Source organism: Pagrus major, chromosome 6 (genome assembly GCF_040436345.1).
Source record: "Pagrus major chromosome 6, Pma_NU_1.0".
Classification (NCBI taxonomy): Eukaryota; Metazoa; Chordata; class Actinopteri; order Spariformes; family Sparidae; genus Pagrus; species Pagrus major.
In genome coordinates this window covers 104,549-125,418 of record NC_133220.1, presented here as the reverse complement: position 1 = coordinate 125,418, position 20,870 = coordinate 104,549, and the positions used below count along the sequence as shown (strand labels likewise).

General features: G+C 42.7%; 1 protein-coding gene across 3 annotated transcripts in view; it reads left to right on the top strand.

The window, feature by feature from the left end:
* The first annotated feature begins 281 nt into the window (after positions 1 to 281).
* kcnq2b (potassium voltage-gated channel, KQT-like subfamily, member 2b) overlaps positions 282 to 20,870 on the top strand; it is a 41,717-nt gene continuing 21,128 nt past the window's right edge. For all 3 annotated transcript variants that reach the window (XR_012179456.1, XM_073469123.1, XM_073469122.1), the window contains exons 1-4: positions 282 to 608; positions 1,266 to 1,416; positions 3,987 to 4,077; positions 4,706 to 4,832. Coding sequence is in view for 2 of the 3 variants with exons in the window: in XM_073469123.1 (XP_073325224.1) it covers positions 476 to 608; positions 1,266 to 1,416; positions 3,987 to 4,077; positions 4,706 to 4,832 (502 nt within the window). In the remaining variant the exon portion in view is untranslated. The remainder of the gene's footprint in view (positions 609 to 1,265; positions 1,417 to 3,986; positions 4,078 to 4,705; positions 4,833 to 20,870) is intronic.

The following is a 20,870-nucleotide window of genomic DNA, read 5'->3' as shown; positions in this document are numbered from 1 at the left end:
TCTCTCCTCCTTTCTCTCCTCCCTCTCTTTCGTCTCTCTCCTCCCTCTCTCTCCTCTGGTTGTCACAGTAACCACCATCAGATTATCGTGTTACCATGGTAACGGGCTTTCATCTCTTTCTGCTCTCTGATGAAATCGATCATCTGATCAGTGGCTTTTTTTCAGTTTGATCAATAACAGTCGGTGACGTCATTCTACTTCCTTTTTGTGCAGGAAGTGGTTGAGGAGAAAAAGCTGCTGATCAGCGGATCTGCTCCGTCTGCGGCTGTTATTCTGCTCCGTCCTGCTCTCCTCTTCTCCTCGTCTTCTCCTCCATCCTGCTCTTTTCTTCTCCTCTTCTCATCTTCTTCTCCTCCTTCCTCGTCCTCTTCCTCCGCTCCGCAGCAGCGATGCTCCCGCCGGGCCTGGCCGGCCTCGGCACTGTGTCTCCGGGCTGTCAGTAGATCGGTGGGTCGGTGCAGGTCGCGTCTCCATCATGGTGCAGAAATCCCGGAACGGCGGGGTGTTCCCCGGAGCGCAGGCCGACCAGAAGAAGCTGAAGGTCGGCTTCGTAGGTCTAGAAGCCGGGGGGACCGAGTCCAGCAGGGACGGAGCTCTGCTGATAGCAGGTAAACACACACACACACACACACACACACACACACACACACACACACACACACACACACACACACACGTGTGTGTTTGTGTTTGTGTGTGTGTGTGTGTGATCCAGTTCTGTTTCAGTTTGTAAAATTAGGTTAACAAAACTTTTAAACCAATGAGGTCCAAGTATATTAACTATAAACATGTCAGACATCCTTCAGTGTGATTGGCTAAAGCGTTTGATTAATCAAGAAGATTATTGACAGAATAATCAATAGTAAAATAAGAACTGATGATTATGAAATAATTGTGTTCAGATTATGATTCAGTTAATTTTCAGACTATGAGGATATTAATGATTCTGATGTCATCAGTTTACAAACATGGAGCCCTGAGGAACACCAGATTAATTTATAGCAACTACTATAATACTATAATACATTAGTTACTTTGTGATTAACACACAGTGATTAAAGATGAACTCTGTTCTTCTGAACAGCTGATCCATGAAACAGAAACATGTGAAGGTCTGAACACAAGAAACAAACAGTGAATTAAAAACATTAGTGTGATGTCTCAACATCAACATGAACAGTTTGAAAGTCAGTCTGTAAATATTAGTATGAATCAGTGATGATATACTGCATTTACCTGTCTACCTGCTATACACCTGTGCTCAGGTGGGGAGGAGGGTCCTCGGCGGCAGCGCAGCAGCGTCTCTGGAGGAAAGAAACCTCCGAAAAGAAACGCCTTCTACAGACGACTGCAGAATTACCTGTACAACGTCCTGGAGAGACCGCGAGGATGGGCCTTCATCTACCACGCCTACGTGTAAATACCTGTCTATAGGTTACACCTGTCGATCTATCTATACACCTGTTTGTCTCCATGTCTGTACACCTGTCTGTCTCCATGTCTGTACACCTGTCTGTCTCCATGTCTGTACACCTGTCTGTCTACATGTCTGTACACCTGTCTGTCTACATGTCCGTACACCTGTCTGTCTACATGTCTGTACACCTGTCTGTCTACATGTCTGTCTACATGTCTATCCACCTGTCTGTCTACATGTCTGTCTGCATGTCTATACACCTGTCTGTCTACATGTCTGTACATCTGTCTGTCTACATGTCTACATGTCTATCCACCTGTCTGTCTACATGTCTGTCTACATGTCTATACACCTGTCTGTCTACATGTCTGTACATCTGTCTGTCTACATGTCTGTCTGCATGTCTATACACCTGTCTGTCTACATGTCTGTACATCTGTCTGTCTACATGTCTGTCTACATGTCTATCCACCTGTCTGTCTACATGTCTGTCTACATGTCTATACACCTGTCTGTCTACATGTCTATACACCTGTCTGTCTACATGTCTGTACATCTGTCTGTCTACATGTCTATACACCTGTCTGTCTACATGTCTGTCTACATGTCTATACACCTGTCTGTCTACATGTCCATACACCTGTCTGTCTACATGTCTGTACATCTGTCTGTCTACATGTCTATACACCTGTCTGTCTACATGTCTGTCTACATGTCTATACATCTGTTTGTCTACATGTCTATCCACCTGTCTGTCTACATGTCTGTACATCTGTCTGTCTACATGTCTGTACATCTGTCTATCCACCTGTCTGTCTACATGTCTGTCTACATGTCTGTACACCTGTCTGTCTACATGTCTGTACATCTGTCTATCCACCTGTCTGTCTACATGTCTGTCTACATGTATATACACCTGTCTGTCTACATGTCTGTCTACATGTCTATACACCTGTCTGTCTACATGTCTGTCTACATGTCTATACACCTGTCTGTCTACATGTCCATACACCTGTCTGTCTACATGTCCATACACCTGTCTGTCTACATGTCTGTACACCTGTCTGTCTACATGTCTATACACCTGTCTGTCTACATGTCTATACACCTGTCTGTCTACATGTCTGTACATCTGTCTATCCACCTGTCTGTCTACATGTCTGTACACCTGTCTGTCTACATGTCTATACACCTGTCTGTCTACATGTCTGTCTACATGTCTGTCTACATGTCTATACGTCTGTTTGTCTACATGTCTGTACACCTGTCTGTCTACATGTCCATACACCTGTCTGTCTACATGTCTGTACACCTGTCTGTCTACATGTCTGTCTACATGTCTATACGTCTGTTTGTCTACATGTCTATACACCTGTCTGTCTACATGTCTGTCTACATGTCTATCCACCTGTCTGTCTACATGTCTGTCTACATGTCTGTACACCTGTCTGTCTACATGTCTGTCTACATGTCTATACACCTGTCTGTCTACATGTCTGTCTACATGTCTGTCTACATGTCTGTACACCTGTCTGTCTACATGTCTATACACCTGTCTGTCTACATGTCTGTCTACATGTCTGTCTACATGTCTGTCTACATGTCTGTCTACATGTCTATACGTCTGTTTGTCTACATGTCTGTACACCTGTCTGTCTACATGTCCATACACCTGTCTGTCTACATGTCTGTACACCTGTCTGTCTACATGTCTGTCTACATGTCTATCCACCTGTCTGTCTACATGTCTATACACCTGTCTGTCTACATGTCTGTACATCTGTCTGTCTACATGTCTGTACACCTGTCTGTCTACATGTCTATCCACCTGTCTGTCTACATGTCTGTCTACATGTCTATCCACCTGTCTGTCTACATGTCTGTCTACATGTCTATACACCTGTCTGTCTACATGTCTGTCTACATGTCTATCCACCTGTCTGTACACCTGTCTGTCTACATGTCTGTACACCTGTCTGTCTACATGTCTATACACCTGTCTGTCTACATGTCTATACACCTGTCTGTCTACATGTCTATACACCTGTCTGTCTACATGTCCATACACCTGTCTGTCTACATGTCTGTACACCTGTCTGTCTACATGTCTATACACCTGTCTGTCTACATGTCTATACACCTGTCTGTCTACATGTCCATACACCTGTCTGTCTACATGTCCATACACCTGTCTGTCTACATGTCTATACACCTGTCTGTCTACATGTCCATACACCTGTCTGTCTACATGTCCATACACCTGTCTGTCTACATGTCCATACACCTGTCTGTCTACATGTCTGTACATCTGTCTGTCTACATGTCTATACACCTGTCTGTCTACATGTCTGTCTACATGTCTATACATCTGTTTGTCTACATGTCTATCCACCTGTCTGTCTACATGTCTGATGAGGAGGTTTGTGCAGTTTGCTCTCAGTAAAGATCAATAAATGAAGACAGACATCAGATCAGGTGTCTGAAACAGATCTGAGGTCAGTGTTCAGAGACCTGAAGCAGGAACAGAGTGTGTGTGTGTGTGTGTGTTTAATGTGTGTTCTCTGTTCAGGTTCCTGCTGGTGTTCTCCTGTCTGGTTCTGTCTGTGTTCTCCACCATCAAAGAGTACGAGAAGAGTTCGGAGGACGCACTCTACATCCTGGTAAAACCTAATTTACCTTCAGATCAGAGAGTCACACTGATCTGAATAAAATCTGTCCATAGAACTCTGGATGTTTCGTACTTTTAGCTTTTCGTCTGTAGTTCAATGATATTTTTAACAGTCTGTAGACGAATCATTGTTTTGTTTTCAGCTTCTGAAATGTGATATCCGTTTTATGTCCCCGTAAACTAAAGGTGTAAGTTTGTGTGTGAACAGCAGGGACATTATCAATAAGCTGCTGAATCATCTTGATCAACAGACATCAAGTTATGTAGCTGCCGCCTCTCGTCCATGTGTTTGACACTGTGAGATCAGAATGTGTTAATGAAGTCAATGAAGTCACTCGGTCACTGCATCATCAGATCGGTGTTGGTTCTCTCACATCAGTGAAGCTCAGGATGTCGAGCAGGTTGGGGGTGCAGTCCTCTTCTGTTGTCCGTGTGTTGAAGTGTCCTTGAGCAAGACACTTAGTCCTGAGTTTCTCATGAAGGCCAGATACTTGCATGGACACCATCAGTGTGACTCTGATTGTGAATGGGTTAAGGGGGTAAATATTATAAAGTGCTTTGTACGTTAAGGTAGAGAGGCATTATTACTGTAATCAGTGCAAACATGTATCATTCATCAGGAAGTGGTGACCATCGTGGTGTTTGGGGTGGAGTACATGGTGAGGATCTGGGCTGCAGGTTGTTGCTGTCGGTACAGAGGATGGAGAGGACGACTCAAATTTGCCAGAAAACCGTTCTGTGTCATCGGTGAGTCTGATGACATTGACAACCCTTCATTTACTCAAAGACATTAACAACCCTTCATTTACTCTCGGACTGTAACAACACTTCATTAACTCTCAGACTTTAACAACACTTCATTTACTCTCGGACTGTAACAACACTTCATTTACTCTCAGACTGTAACAACCCTTCATTTACTCTCAGACATTAACACTTCATTTACTCTCAGACAATAACAACCCTTCATTTACTCTCAGACATGAACAACCCTTCATTTACTCTCAGACATGAACAACACTTCATTTACTCTCAGACATTAACAACCCTTCATTTACTCTCAGACATGAACAACACTTCATTTACTCTCAGACATTAACAACCCTTCATTTACTCTCAGACAGTAACAACCCTTCATTTACCCTCAGACATTAACAACACTTCATTTACTCTCAGACATTAACAACCCTTCATTTACTCTGTCTGTAACAACCCTTCATTTATTCTCAGACATGAACAACACTTCATTTACTCTCAGACATTAACAACCCTTCATTTACTCTCAGACATTAACAACACTTCATTTACTCTCAGACTGTAACAACCCTTCATTTACTCTCAGACATGAACAACCCTTCATTTACTCTCAGACATTAACAACACTTCATTTACTCTCAGACTATAACAACCCTTCATTTACTCTCAGACAGTAACAACCCTTCATTTACTCTCAGACATTAACAACACTTCATTTACTCTCACTGTAACAACACTTCATTTACTCTCAGACTGTAACAACACTTCATTTACTCTCAGACATTAACAACACTTCATTTACTCTGTCTGTAACAACACTTCATTTACTCTCAGACTTTAACAACACTTCATTTACTCTGACTGTAACAACACTTCATTTACTCTCAGACATTAACAACACTTCATTTACTCTCAGACTGTAACAACCCTTCATTTACTCTCAGACATTAACAACACTTCATTTACTCTCAGACTATAACAACCCTTCATTTACTCTCAGACATTAACACTTCATTTACTCTCAGACAGTAACAACCCTTCATTTACTCTCAGACTGTAGCAACCCTTCATTTACTCTCAGACATTAACAACCCTTCATTTACTCTCAGACTGTAACAACACTTCATTTACTCTCGGACCGTAACAACCCTTCATTTACTCTCGGACCGTAACAACCCTTCATTTACTCTCAGACTTTAACAACACTTCATTTACTCTCGGACTGTAACAACACTTCATTTACTCTCGGACCGTAACAACCCTTCATTTACTCTCAGACTTTAACAACACTTCATTTACTCTCAGACTTTAACAACACTTCATTTACTCTCGGACTGTAACAACACTTCATTTACTCTCAGACATTAACACTTCATTTACTCTCAGACTGTAACAACCCTTCATTTACTCTCAGACATTAACACTTCATTTACTCTCAGACTGTAACAACCCTTCATTTACTCTCAGACAGTAACAACCCTTCATTTACTCTCAGACTGTAGCAACCCTTCATTTATTCTCAGACTGTAACAACCCTTCATTTACTCTCAGACTGTAACAACACTTCATTTACTCTCGGACCGTAACAACCCTTCATTTACTCTCAGACTTTAACAACACTTCATCTACTCTAAGGCATTAACAAACCTTCATTTACTCTGTCTGTAACAACACTTCATTTACTCTCAGACATTAACAACCCTTCATTTACTCTTGGACTGTAACAACATTTCATTTACTCTAAGACATTAACAGCACTTCATTTACTCTCAGACATTAACAACACTTCATTTACTCTCGGACTGTAACAACACTTCATTTACTCTAAGGCATTAACAAACCTTCATTTACTCTGTCTGTAACAACACTTCATTTACTCTCAGACATTAACAACACTTCATTTACTCTCAGACTTGAACAACACTTCATTTACTCTGACTGTAACAACACTTTATTTACTCTAAGGCATTAACAAACCTTCATTTACTCTGTCTGTAACAACACTTCATTTACTCTCAGACATGAACAACCCTTCATTTACTCTCAGACATTAACAACACTTCATTTACTCTCAGACTGTAACAACCCTTCATTTACTCTCAGACATTAACACTTCATTTACTCTCAGACTGTAACAACCCTTCATTTATTCTCAGACTGTAACAACCCTTCATTTACTCTCAGACATTAACAACACTTCATTTACTCTCTGACCGTAACAACCCTTCATTTACTCTCAGACTTTAACAACACTTCATCTACTCTAAGGCATTAACAAACCTTCATGTACTCTGTCTGTAACAACACTTCATTTACTCTCAGACATTAACAACCCTTCATTTACTCTCAGACTTTAACAACACTTCATCTACTCTAAGGCATTAACAAACCTTCATTTACTCTGTCTGTAACAACACTTCATTTACTCTCAGACATTAACAACCCTTCATCTACTCTAAGGCATTAACAAACCTTCATTTACTCTGTCTGTAACAACACTTCATTTACTCTCAGACATTAACAACCCTTCATTTACTCTCAGACTTTAACAACACTTCATCTACTCTAAGGCATTAACAAACCTTCATTTACTCTGTCTGTAACAACACTTCATTTACTCTCAGACATTAACAACCCTTCATTTACTCTCAGACTTTAACAACACTTCATCTACTCTAAGGCATTAACAAACCTTCATTTACTCTGTCTGTAACAACACTTCATTTACTCTCAGACATTAACAACCCTTCATCTACTCTAAGGCATTAACAAACCTTCATTTACTCTGTCTGTAACAACACTTCATTTACTCTCAGACATTAACAACCCTTCATTTACTCTCGGACTGTAACAACACTTCACTTACTCTAAGGCATTAACAACACTTCATTTACTCTCAGACATTAACAACACTTCATTTACTCTCAGACTGTAACAACACTTCATTTACTCTAAGGCATTAACAAACCTTCATTTACTCTGTCTGTAACAACACTTCATTTACTCTCAGACATTAACAACCCTTCATTTACTCTTGGACTGTAACAACACTTCATTTACTCTGACTGTAACAACCCTTCATTTACTCTCAGACATTAACAACACTTCATTTACTCTCAGACTATAACAACCCTTCATTTACTCTCAGACATTAACACTTCATTTACTCTCAGACTGTAACAACCCTTCATTTACTCTCAGACAGTAACAACCCTTCATTTACTCTCAGACTGTAGCAACCCTTCATTTATTCTCAGACTGTAACAACCCTTCATTTACTCTCAGACTGTAGCAACCCTTCATTTATTCTCAGACTGTAACAACCCTTCATTTACTCTCGGACTTTAACAACACTTCATTTACTCTCGGACCGTAACAACCCTTCATTTACTCTCAGACATTAACAACACTTCATTTACTCTGTCTGTAACAACCCTCCATTTACTCTCAGACTTTAACAACACTTCATCTACTCTAAGGCATTAACAAACCTTCATTTACTCTGTCTGTAACAACACTTCATTTACTCTCAGACATTAACAACCCTTCATTTACTCTCGGACTGTAACAACACTTCACTTACTCTAAGGCATTAACAACACTTCATTTACTCTCAGACATTAACAACACTTCATTTACTCTCAGACTGTAACAACACTTCATTTACTCTAAGGCATTAACAAACCTTCATTTACTCTGTCTGTAACAACACTTCATTTACTCTCAGACATTAACAACCCTTCATTTACTCTCAGACATTAACAACCCTTCATTTACTCTCAGACTTTAACAACACTTCATTTACTCTAAGGCATTAACAAACCTTCATTTACTCTGTCTGTAACAACACTTCATTTACTCTCAGACATTAACAGCACTTCATTTACTCTCAGACATTAACAACACTTCATTTACTCTCGGTCTGTAACAACACTTCATTTACTCTCAGACATTAACAACACTTCATTTACTCTCAGACATGAACAACTCTTCATTTACTCTCAGACTTTAACAACACTTCATTTACTCTAAGGCATTAACAAACCTTCATTTACTCTGTCTGTAACAACACTTCACTTACTCTAAGGCATTAACAGCACTTCATTTACTCTCAGACATTAACAACACTTCATTTACTCTCGGACTGTAACAACACTTCATTTACTCTAAGGCATTAACAAACCTTCATTTACTCTGTCTGTAACAACACTTCATTTACTCTCAGACATTAACAGCACTTCATTTACTCTCAGACATTAACAACACTTCATTTACTCTCGGACTGTAACAACACTTCATTTACTCTCAGACATGAACAACACTTCATTTACTCTCAGACATGAACAACACTTCATTTACTCTCAGACTGTAACAACCCTTCATTTACTCTCGGACTGTAACAACACTTCATTTACTCTCAGACATTAACGACACTTCATTTACTCTCAGACATTAACAACACTTCATTTACTCTCGGACTGTAACAACACTTCATTTACTCTCAGACATGAACAACACTTCATTTACTCTCAGACATTAACAACACTTCATTTACTCTCTCTCTCTCTGTCTCTCTGTCTCTCTCTCTCTCTCTGAGAGTGAGGCTGCTGAGGTGAGGTTGGCGGAAAGTTTTCCAAACTTTTCTATCTTCTCTGTCTTTATTCTAAACCTTGTTTTCTTTCTGTCCTCTTTCTATTTGCATGTCAGGTAAGATCTCATTGTTTACTGATTAAAAGTTAGGAATCGAGCCGAAAATCGGCGTTGAGGTGGGCGAGATGGCGTCCGCCGCGACGCCGTCTCTGTCCCTCCAGCACGGCGTGAGGATGGTCCCCGGCCCCAGTGTGCCGGAGGTGGTGCTGCTGACTGTGGGAGAAGTGGTAGGACATGATCAGCTCGTCTATGCCTCCAGAATGAACAAGGCTGTGGTGGTGTTCGTGAAGGATGAGCGGTGTGTACATGTGTTGGTGGAGAGCAGGGTAACTATTCAGGAAATGTTTGTTTAGGTGTCTCCTTTGGCGGTGCAATCCACCAGCGCCACCGTGTCCGGTGTCCCCCCGTTCATCCCGAATGAAGTGCTGGAGAGGGAGCTACGGCGGTTTGGAAAGTTTGCCAGTGGGTTTAAAACAGTGGGTCTGGGCTGCAAGGACCCAAAATTCAAAGCATGTGATGTCTCTGAGACGGCAGGTATTCATGTTTCTGGAAACACAGAGTCTGGACGTGTCATTTAGACTAAAGCATTGTGACGGGTTCTATATGGTTTATGCCAGCGCAGGGCCCATGAAGTGCTTTGAGTGTGGTGATGTTGGACACAAGCGGGTGTTGTGTCCGCACTGGCAGACCGGCGCCGGTGCGGCTGCAGCCCCGGCAGGGAGCACCAGTGCTCGGAGCGCTGATGCTCCGCTGGCAGTCGGTGGTGATGTCGCCGCTGTCGTGGCTCCCGTGTCAGCCCGCAGGGCCGGTGATAAGATGCCTGTAGCGGCCTCAGATGGTGATGGAGCACCGGGCTCAGCGGGGCAGGATGCTGAAGGAGGACGGGGCAGTCAGCTGCCCACTGTAGGTGACCGGGGGGGTGCTGGGGCCGCGGAGGGCGGGTTGGTGGAGGCTGAGCCATCTCCCAGTGAGCAAAGCAGGAAGGGCTTATCCAACAGCCAAGTATTGAGTGAGGATGAGGAGGAGGAAGACTCTGATACTGAGCGGCTCACTGGAGCTGAGCAGGGGCTGAATAGTGATATTTACTCCCTAGAGGAAATTACTTTCAGGACACAAACAAATTCATTAGATCTGCTATAATTCTGCAGAAGCTGGTTGGTTTTGAAGCACTGAATGAAAAGAAATGCTACTGTCTAAAAAAACATGTAACAACACTGAAGAAGACTGCAGCGGCTCTGAGGAAGAGAACCGTTAAAAAGGTGAAGGTCTAACTTTATCGTCATGCATCACAGGGTGATTCTCATGGTCTACTGTCTGCTGCTGCTCCTTTCTATCTTTTCTTCCTTGGATGGGCTAAGGGTGGCTTCTTTAAATATGAACGGAGGGAGGGATAGAAAGAAAAGAGCAGTAACTAAAGAACTCTTCGAACAGAAGACGTTGGATGTAATTCTCCCGCAGGAAACACACTCTGACTCTGACAATGAGACTGAGTGGGCTCTATGAACTGAGGTCTCGTGTGTCTTAAGCCACGGAACAAATGGGGGGGTTGCCATTTGTTTTTCTAAAAAGTTGGATTTTAACATCTTGTCCTCTGTGGAAATTGTGAGAGGACGGGCCTTGGTGGTCGTGGTGGAGACTGTAAAGGTCTCTTTTTCTTTTGTAAATGTCTACGCTCCTAACTCAGGACCAGACCGAGTGCTTTTCTTTGAGCAGCTGAAAGATGAACTGCTTCTTTTAAAACTCAGTAACATCATCATGGGTGGAGACTGGAACTGCACACTACAGTTCACCATGGAGAGGATGAACGAAGAGCCTCATCCAAAGTCTTCCATTTCATTGAACAGCCTGGTGGGTCATCTGGATCTCTGCGACACCTGGAGATTAAAGCATCCAGGTGACCGACAGCACACCTGGTTCGGAGTTAACAACAACACAGTGAGTGCAGCCAGATTAGACAGGATTTACATCTCTCACAGCCTCAGGCCAACACTCAGTAACAGCTCCATAACACCAGTAGGGTTTACAGATCACCACCTCATCACAGCAACTTTCATTTCCTCTCACACAGAAAGAACATCGTCTTATTGGCACTTCAACAACAAACTCCTGCAGGAGAAGGCCTTTCGCCAACACTTTCTTTTCTTTTGGGAGAACTGGAGAGGAAAGAAGGGTGTTTTTGAGTGTTTAGGCAAGTGTCGGGAAATTGGTAAAGCTCAAATCAGGGTGTTTTGTTAGGATTACACATTTCACTCCACGGCCAAGGCCAAAGCAGCCATAAAAAAAATAGAAGGAGAAATAAGTCAATGTGAAGAACACATTGATGTCCCTTTAAATAAGGAGATGATAAAACAAAAGAAAAGACACTTGAGTGCTTTCTTACAGGAGAGAGTGAAGGGGGCACTGGTGAGATCCCGCTTCATTGCTCTGAAGCAAATGGATGCTCCAACTGCCTTCTTTTTTAACCTTGAAAAGAAGGAGGCAAGGAAAAAACTCATGGCCCGTCTGCGTCTGAGCCTGAAGGAGCTGACCACGGCGGCCCAACAACTCTCAAAAGGACGGGCTCCGGGATTAGATGGGCTGATGGCTGATTTCTATCAGCAGTTCTGGGGCATGCTGGGTCCGGACCTTCGTTCAGTTTTTATGGATTGTTTTAAAAGAGGGGAGCTGCCAGCCTCATGCCGGAGTGTGGTGATCTCCTTATTACCAAAGAAAGGAGATTTGGCCTCACTAAAAAACTGGAGAAACTGTGCCTGTGGCACTTCTGTGCTCAGACTATAAAATACTTTCCAGAGCTCTGTCCAACAGACTCAGACTGAACATTGACCTGATGGTGCACATGGACCAGAGCTATTGCATCTCTGGAAGAACACTGATGAACAATCTTTTCCTGCTAAGGGATGTAATAGACATCTGCAAAGTGTCGGACACAAACATCGGTATCCTGTCGTTGGACCAAGAAAAGGCTTTCGACAGGATTGACCACACATATTCGTTTAGTGTTTTTTGTGTGTTTGGTGTTGGGGATGTTTTCACATCATGGGTGAGTCTGCTGTATAATGGTGCGAGCTGGATGGTGAAAGTTGCAGGGGGGCTGAGTAAGCGTTTTAAGTTTGAAAGGGGAATAAGGCAGGGCTGTCCCCTCTCTGGTCAGCTTTATAGCCAAGCTATTGAACCTTTTCTGTGCAATGTCAGGAACAAACTCAGGGGATTTCATCTGCCCAACAGCCCTCTCACCTGCCTCTTACAGTAGCTGCTTATGCAGATGATGTGAACATTTTTATTACTGAGCATGCTGATGTGAGTATTTTAAAAGAAAGCCTTGGCTTGTATGAAAGAGCTTCATCTGCCGAGGTCATCTGGGCAAAATGTGAGGCTCTGTATTGCGGCATGGGGAACAGCAGGATGCCCACTCTTCCATCAGGGCTTCAGTGGAAAAGAAACGGGATGAAGGTGCTCAGGGTGTATCTGGGAGATCTGCTGCTCTCCTTCTGATCGTCACACATTGTTGACTATTATGGGATTGGTTTGGTTTGTTTTGTTTTGTTTGTTTGGTTTGTTTCTTGGTTGGTTAGTGCTGTTGATGCACTTTTGATTTTGAGAATAACTGATAAATAAAGTTATTTTTAAAAGTCAAAAAAGTCTCTCTCTCTCTCTCTCTCTGACATCTGTCTCTCTGTCTCTCTCTCTCTGTCAATTCAAATTCAATTCAATTCAATTCAAAGGAGCTTTATTGGCATGAAAGTTTAACAACAATGTTGCCAAAGCATCAAAACACAACTTGTCCAAGCATTTGGACAGAACATAACAAATAACAACACAAACACAACACCAAGATTGATTTACATTAATTATATATACAGTATATACAGTGTGTGTGGTTGTGTGTGTCCCTCAGGTTGTGGCATGGTGACACATATTGGGCAGCAGGTTGCCCTGTCTCTTTCTCCCAGGAGTATTTTTAATGTTGAGAGGTCGTTCAGCTCTTTGAACTCTGAGATTACAGAGTTCAACTTAAATAAATGTTCCTGGTTTCGTTGAATGCTTTACATTGTAGGAGAAAGTGCATCTCTGTCTCAACCTCACCTGTCAAGCAGCGACCACATGTTGTGTTGTCTTTTGGTTGCCATGATTGTTTGTGTCTTCCTGTTTGGATTGTCAGTTTGTGGTCACTGCAGTACCGGTTCACCCAATATGCACACTACGCACGTTGCGTAGGGCCCCGCAAACTAATAGAGGCCCCTTTTAAAAAACAAACAAAAAAACAAAACAAAAACGTGACGACATGACCGTCCGTTGCGCACGTGTCCCAGATTCCCAGCGCATCAGCCTAGCAAGACAGCGTTTAGCACGCCACGACGAAGCGGAGTTATCCCTCGGGGAATGAAAAGATGAGGAAGAAACAGCATGACAATGAACTGCGGGAACAGCAGTCAGGTAACTCTCCTCTCCGGGTGGGAGAGTGGGAGGGACTAGTCCGTGTTTGACCTACATTAACAGGGCGGTGAGCCCTGGGTGAACCCCGGTCTCCGTGTGCGTCTTGCTGGCTTCTATAATTTTAGTTGTAGTGTAGTTACAACTGCACTTAAACAAAATGGAAAGTAATGGATAAATATTGACTAAGATTGAATTTTGTTTGCTTGGATAGCCCACAGGCAAATATAGATGCAGATATCTTAGTGAATAAATAAAACTTGTGAAATATTATGACAATGGTTCTCAATGAATAATAATTATATAATAAATAATAATATAAATAATTACCTACATTTGAAGTATATGAAAGTAAAACAAGTGCAGCCAATTTGATGGAGCTGAATTAATAGTAGTGGTTTGGCCATCATGAGCATCAACCATGATGTGGGGAAGCAAATATCATATGACGACATTATTGATGATTTTGCATCCAGAAAGTGCAGAAAGGGACACTTTTAATGGTGAGTTCTTTCAAACATTAACATGTTTACATGCCCAACATTTAAGACTGTATGATTGTTTGTTTACACATTTAGTTTGATTTGATTTGTTCTGATTTGGTCTGAATTTATTCTTAGTTAGACCAACAGGTGCAGACAGTGCAATATGTTTAAAGGGGGGATGAGTGGAAGCACCTGGTGTCAGGTGCGACTGTTGAAATTTTTGGAGTTCAGTTAGGAGGGCACCTTAGCAGAATTTTGCCTAGGGCCCCATGGAGGTCTGAACCAGCTCTGGGTCACTGAGCCTGTACTTGGTGAGCATCTGTCTCTGCTTCCTATCTCTGACAGCAGAGAGATGTTCTGCTCTTCATCGTCTCTTTTTAGGGCGAGATAACGTTCTGATCCACTTTGGCTTTTAGTTTCTTCTTTCCAATGTTCCAGGCAGGTTTCTTTACATTGTGTTATAATGTGCTTTCCTCTGATTAGTGTTTGGAGAGCAGTGTTGTTGTGAGGCTGGTCAGACTGTCTGAGAGGGGGCAGTCAGCCTCAGTACCAGCTGACATAGGGACTCTTTTCTGGGCTCAGCTCTTGAGTTTGGAGGGCTTTGGAGTGGAGGGCGTCTCTGGCTGATTTCAGCTGGTTAAAAGTTGAGCGTTCTCTGTTGAATGTTAATTATCAGTGGGTATCTGCCTCATTCTGCTCTACATGCATTTGTTGGTGTGTTTCTGTGTGTGTGTAAAATGTGTCTGCTGAACTCTGCATGTAAAGACTCTGCTGGATGTTTGTCCCAGCGGGTTCAGCTCTGATGACTGAGTGGACCCAGACTTCACTACCGTACAGCGCAGTGGGCTGGATGACACTATCAAATATTTTAAGTCAGATTCTGACTGGAATTAGGAAATGATAAAATGTTCTCTTAATTGCATGTAGGGCTCTTCCAGCTTTTTCTTTTAGTGCGTTCACTGCCATGTTGAAACTCCTGATGCTGTAATGGTTATACCAAGGCAGCTATAACTCATGCTGCGTTCAATGATATGATCATTTATGGTAAATTGGTGTTTGTTCTCCTGACATCTGGGGCATTTTTGAAAGATCATGACATTAGTTTTCTTCATGTTTACTGCCAGGGCCCAGTTCTGACAGTACTTTCCTACTATGTCCAGCTGCTGCTGTAGTCCTTGTTCAGTAGGAGACAGTAGAACAAGGTCATCAGCATAAAACAGAGACTTCACCTCTCTATCTAGGAGGGAGAGGCCAGGAGCAGCACATGGATCCAGCTCACCAGCAAGTTCATTTATATACACGTTAAATAAAGTCGGACTTATATTGCAGCCCTGGCGTACTCCTCTTCTCTGGGTGAAGAGTCAGTTTGTTTGTCTCCAATTTTAACAGCACACATATTTTCTAAATACATTGCTTTAACCAGATGGTACATGTTGCCCCCTGTACCACAGTGCAGGAGCCTGTAGTAGAGCCCTTCATGCCAAACAGAGTCCAAAGCTTTCTTGAAGTCAATGAAACAAGTGAATATTTTACCATTTTTTGTTTGGTGTACATGTTAATTAGTGTGAGGGTGAAGGGTATGGTCGGTGGTGCGGTGTTTTGGGAGGAAGCCAATTTGACTTTTACACAAGATTGAGTGTTACTCAAGGAAATCCAGTTTTCTTTCATTCAGAATACTCCAGAATAATTTACCTGGGCAGCTGCTGACACAGAGGCCACGGTAGTTATCAGGGTCGGATTTGTCCCCACTCTTATGAATGGGGGAAATGAGCCCTTTGCACCAGATGTCAGGAAAACATCCCGACTGTAACACAGTATTGAACAGCTTTAACACTGCACCCTGCATCTCTGGGGAGCTGCATTTGAGCATTTCATTTTTAATGCTGTCTGGACCACAAGCTTTCCTCGGCTGGAGAGATTTTGTTTGTGTGGTCAATTCTTCCCAAGTAATTGGGAAATCAAGGGGGGTTTGGTTGCCTTCAATTGTTTCTTCTAATGTTTGGAGTTTTTCTAGTATAATACATTGATCTGAATTGATTTGATTTATTGGTACGTCTTTGTACAGATTTTCAAAATGTGCTCTCCAGATGTCACCATTTTGGATGGGTAATGTCTGTTGCTTTGTGTTGAACTTGTTCCACATATCCCAGAATTGATTTTGATTAATGGCATTCTCAATATCTTCAAGTTTCATGTGAGTATAATTTTTTTTTTTTTTTTATTATTCAAATATTTTTATTGATTTTCACATTATATACTCACAATAGTGCTCAGTACCCAGAAAAGGGAAAATAAATAAATACCAAATAAAGATTAAAATAAAAAAAAAGAAATTAGGAAATTAAAACAGAGAAATGACTCAGTATATACAAAGTAGCCATACATACACTCTCCTGTGCCACAATTGAAAAGATTGGTCTGTGAGAGATGGGGCAAAATTGATGTTCGCTAGAATTGGGGAAGTGACCAGAGCTTGTTTATGCTTGAAATGAATCCTAAACTGCGACCATATCTTCAGACAGCCAGAAATTATTGGGTTGTTCGTCCAACAATGTTTACTTAGGGGCAATAAGGAAGAAATTAAAGAGCGAAGCGAAACAGGATTACTCGAATACTGTTCCATTTGGCACCAGACCTGAGAGTCATCATCTGATACATCAGAGACCCAGAACATCAGTTTGTATATATTGGCCGCCCAGTAATAATACAGAAAATTGGGTAGAGACAGCCCGCCATCTCCTTTTTGTCTTTCCAAATATTCTTTCTGTTTTCGGGGTACTTTTTTATTCCAAATACAAGTAGATATGAGCTTGTTTAAGTCCTTAAAAAAGGATTTAGGGATAAAGACTGGTATTGCTTGGAACAGAAATAAAAATCTGGGCATGATAGTCATTTTTACTGAGTTGATCCTTCCGGCAAGCGATAATTGAACATCTCTCCATGTCCTGTTTGGCCTTGTTAAACACCGTTTTGAAATTGCTGTCAAACAGATCCCTGTACTTGTAAGTGACACAAACACCCAAGTAAGTAAAGCTATCCTTACTGACAGAGAAAGGAAAGTCCCGGAATGACATCGGGCATGCTTTGTCATTTATGGGGAATAAAACACTTTTAGTTAAGTTTAACTTATATCCTGAAATTCGCCCAAACTTGGTGATGAGCTCAAGAGCAATTGGTATAGTAGTACATGGGTCTGAGAGAAAAAGGATAAGGTCGTCCGCGTAAAATGATAGTTTATGCGAATGTCCTGCCCTTCGCACTACTACCAAATCAGTGGTCTTCCTTAACATTATCGCCAAGGGTTCGATGGTAATATCAAATAACTGGGGGCTCAGGGGGCACCCTTGTCTTGTCCCCCGGGAGAAGGAAATAGTCTGATATTATCTTGTTCGTTCTTACTGAGGCTTGAGGCGCTGTATAAAGAATTTCAATCCATGAACAGAAAGTAGGACCAAAGCCAAACCTCTCTAGCGTGGTGAACAGGTAGTGTTACGCCCCAGTCTAGGGGTGCCAAGAGCGCAACATGAAAACGGGTCCCCAATCTTCCCCGAGTCCCAAACAGCCACTCACAAGTTTTTATATACAATAGAATAGTTTATTTACAATAACTTAATGGATCAACAACTATAAATATAACTAAGGAAGCAACTTCGGGGTGGACCAAGGCCAAAACAATAACCAAAACACCTCTATCTGGGAAAATAAATCTCTTAGCTCAAAAACCAAAATCACAATAAACTTACCTCCCTCACTAACGAAAAAAACAGGAGAAAACACGTTCAAATGAAAGGGCAGTCCATCCTTACTATTTAAACAAACAAAAGAAAAGCTTGTTGATCTCCACCCAAGGCTTTTACAAATGGACATGTGGCTGGTTGGAAGAGGAGGTGGCTGAGGAAGTGCTGTCTCTCTTTGACAGCCGCCATCTTGGCTCCTTATATATTGGGTGCCATCAGCTGCAGCCAATCACGGGTTAGGATTGGATCTCTCTCCACCAATCACCTCTTGGCGATGGCACACTCCTATTTGCATATAAAATCAAAAACACACACAGACAGCAAAACACACAGCAAACGACACAAACTATGACCACAGTCATAACACCCCCACACTCAAGAATTAAACACATCCCTTAATGTTTAATTACTATTGCTCCGAGTAACACCGGGACAAAGTGTCAGCTATTATATTTTCGGTTCCTTTTTTGTGGTGGATCTGCAAATTGAAGTCCTGCAGAAGGAGAGACCAGCGCATGAGCCGCTGGTTTGAATTGCGCATATTTGCTAGGAATGTTAGTGGGTTGTGGTCTGTGTATACTTGGACAGGCTGTGAACTAGATCCAATATACACTTCAAAGTACTGTAAGGCCAACAGGAGGGCAAGAGCTTCCTTCTCGATTGTACTGTAGTGAAGCTGGTGCTTATTGAATTTCTTAGAGAAGTAACAGACAGGATGGTCGATAGCATGCTCATCCTCCTGTAAGAGTACAGCACCTGCGCCGCACGTGCTGGCGTCAACCTCTAGCTTAAAGGGACGCGCAAAGCAGGGTGCTGCGAGGACAGGTGCCCGACATAACAACGCCTTGGCAGACTCGAAGGCAGCCTGGCAAGCAGGGGACCAAACGTAGGGTTTCAACGGACTCACAAGACCTGTTAGAGGAGCCACCACATCGGAAAAATTTCGACAGAAACCCCGATAATACCCACACATCCCAAGAAAACGGCGCAGCGCTTTCTTGGACTGTGGAACCGCGAAATCCATAATCGTCTGCACTTTCTCAGCCAGCGGACGGACCTGTCCCTGACCAACCTGTTTACCCAAATAGGTGACAGTGGCCTTGCCAAATTCACATTTTGCGAGGTTAAGCGTGAGGGAGGCCTCACGGAGACGACAGAAAATGAGGGATAGTGTGCGGAGATGATCGGACCAGGTGGAGGAGTATGCAACCACATCATCTAAATAGGCTTCACAGTTTTCCACGCCAGACAACACGATGTGCATTAACCGTTGGAAGGTTGCGGGAGCATTACGCAGCCCGAATGGCATAACCGTGTACTGGAGGAAGGTGTCGGGTGTGACGAAAGCGGAGATTTCAGAGGCACGGGGGGTTAAAGGAACTTGCCAATAACCTTTTAACAGGTCCAGCTTTGTCACATATTTAGCGGAGCCTACACGGTCGATACAATCCTCCATCCTGGGGAGTGGAAACGAGTCCGGTTTTGTGACTGAGTTGACCTTTCTATAATCATTGCAAAAACGAGGGGTGTTGTCGGGTTTCGGCACCAAAACACAGGGTGAGCTCCACGAACTTATACTGGGAACAGCTAACCCATGCTCAGTCAGATATTCCACCTCCTGCTGCATCATGGCCCTTTTAGTCGGGTTTACTCGGTATGCATGTTGCTTGATGGGTTTGTGGCCCTCCACGTCAATGTCGTGGTATAGTACAGATGTTTGACTGGGATGATCAGAAAAAAGCAACAAATTATCCTCAATCAACTTTGTAATATCTGCACGGGATGAAGCAGATAGATGAGACAGAAAACTCTCCAAATTACTCAGCACCTCTGAATTCTCAAACGAGCGGCTGGCATCAAGCCACTTTTCTCGGCCAAACCATCATCCACAAGGTGGTACTGAGGCGGAACAGCGGACACAGGCATCACAGGCGCAGTAGGGGATTTCAGGAGATCACTCTTTCTGGAAAAGTAACGCTTCAGCATGTTTATATGGCATACTCTGGATTTTCTTTTCCGGTCTGGAGTTTGAACAACATAGTCTGTGTCACTAATTTTTCTCTCCACCGTGTATGGACCAGAAAACTGAGACTGCAGGCTGGATCCAGGTAACGGAAGCAGCACCAAAACTTCCTCACCGGGTTGGAATACGCGGAGGACGGACTTTTTATCGTAACGGTGTTTCATTTTTACTTGACTCTGTGCCAAATTATTGCGAGCCAACTGGCATGCTAGGTTGAGACGCTCACGAAAAGAACAGACGTAATCCAGCACATTATGTTCAGGTTTTGGCGACTCTGACAGCCACTTTTCTTTAAGAAGTTGAAGAGGACCACGCACAGTATGGCCGAAAATCAAATCGCAAGGGCTGAAACCTAGCGATTCTTGAGGAGTTTCACGTACAGCAAACAACAGCAAAGGGAGGCCCTCATCCCAATCTTTGTCAGACTCCAGGCAGTATTTATGCAACATGGATTTTAAAGTTTGATGGAACCTTTCAAGTGCGCCTTGGGACTCTGGATGGTAAGCACTAGGTGTTATGTGTTTGATGTTTAGTTCTGTCATCACTTGTGCAAAGAATTTGGATGTGAAATTTGTGCCTTGATCGCTTTGTATTGTTTTAGGCAACCCAAAAATTGTAAAGAACTTAGTGAGGGCTTTCACCACGGGTTTGGTTCGGAGAGTGCGCAGCGGGATGGCCTCAGGGTACCGCGTCGCAGCGCACA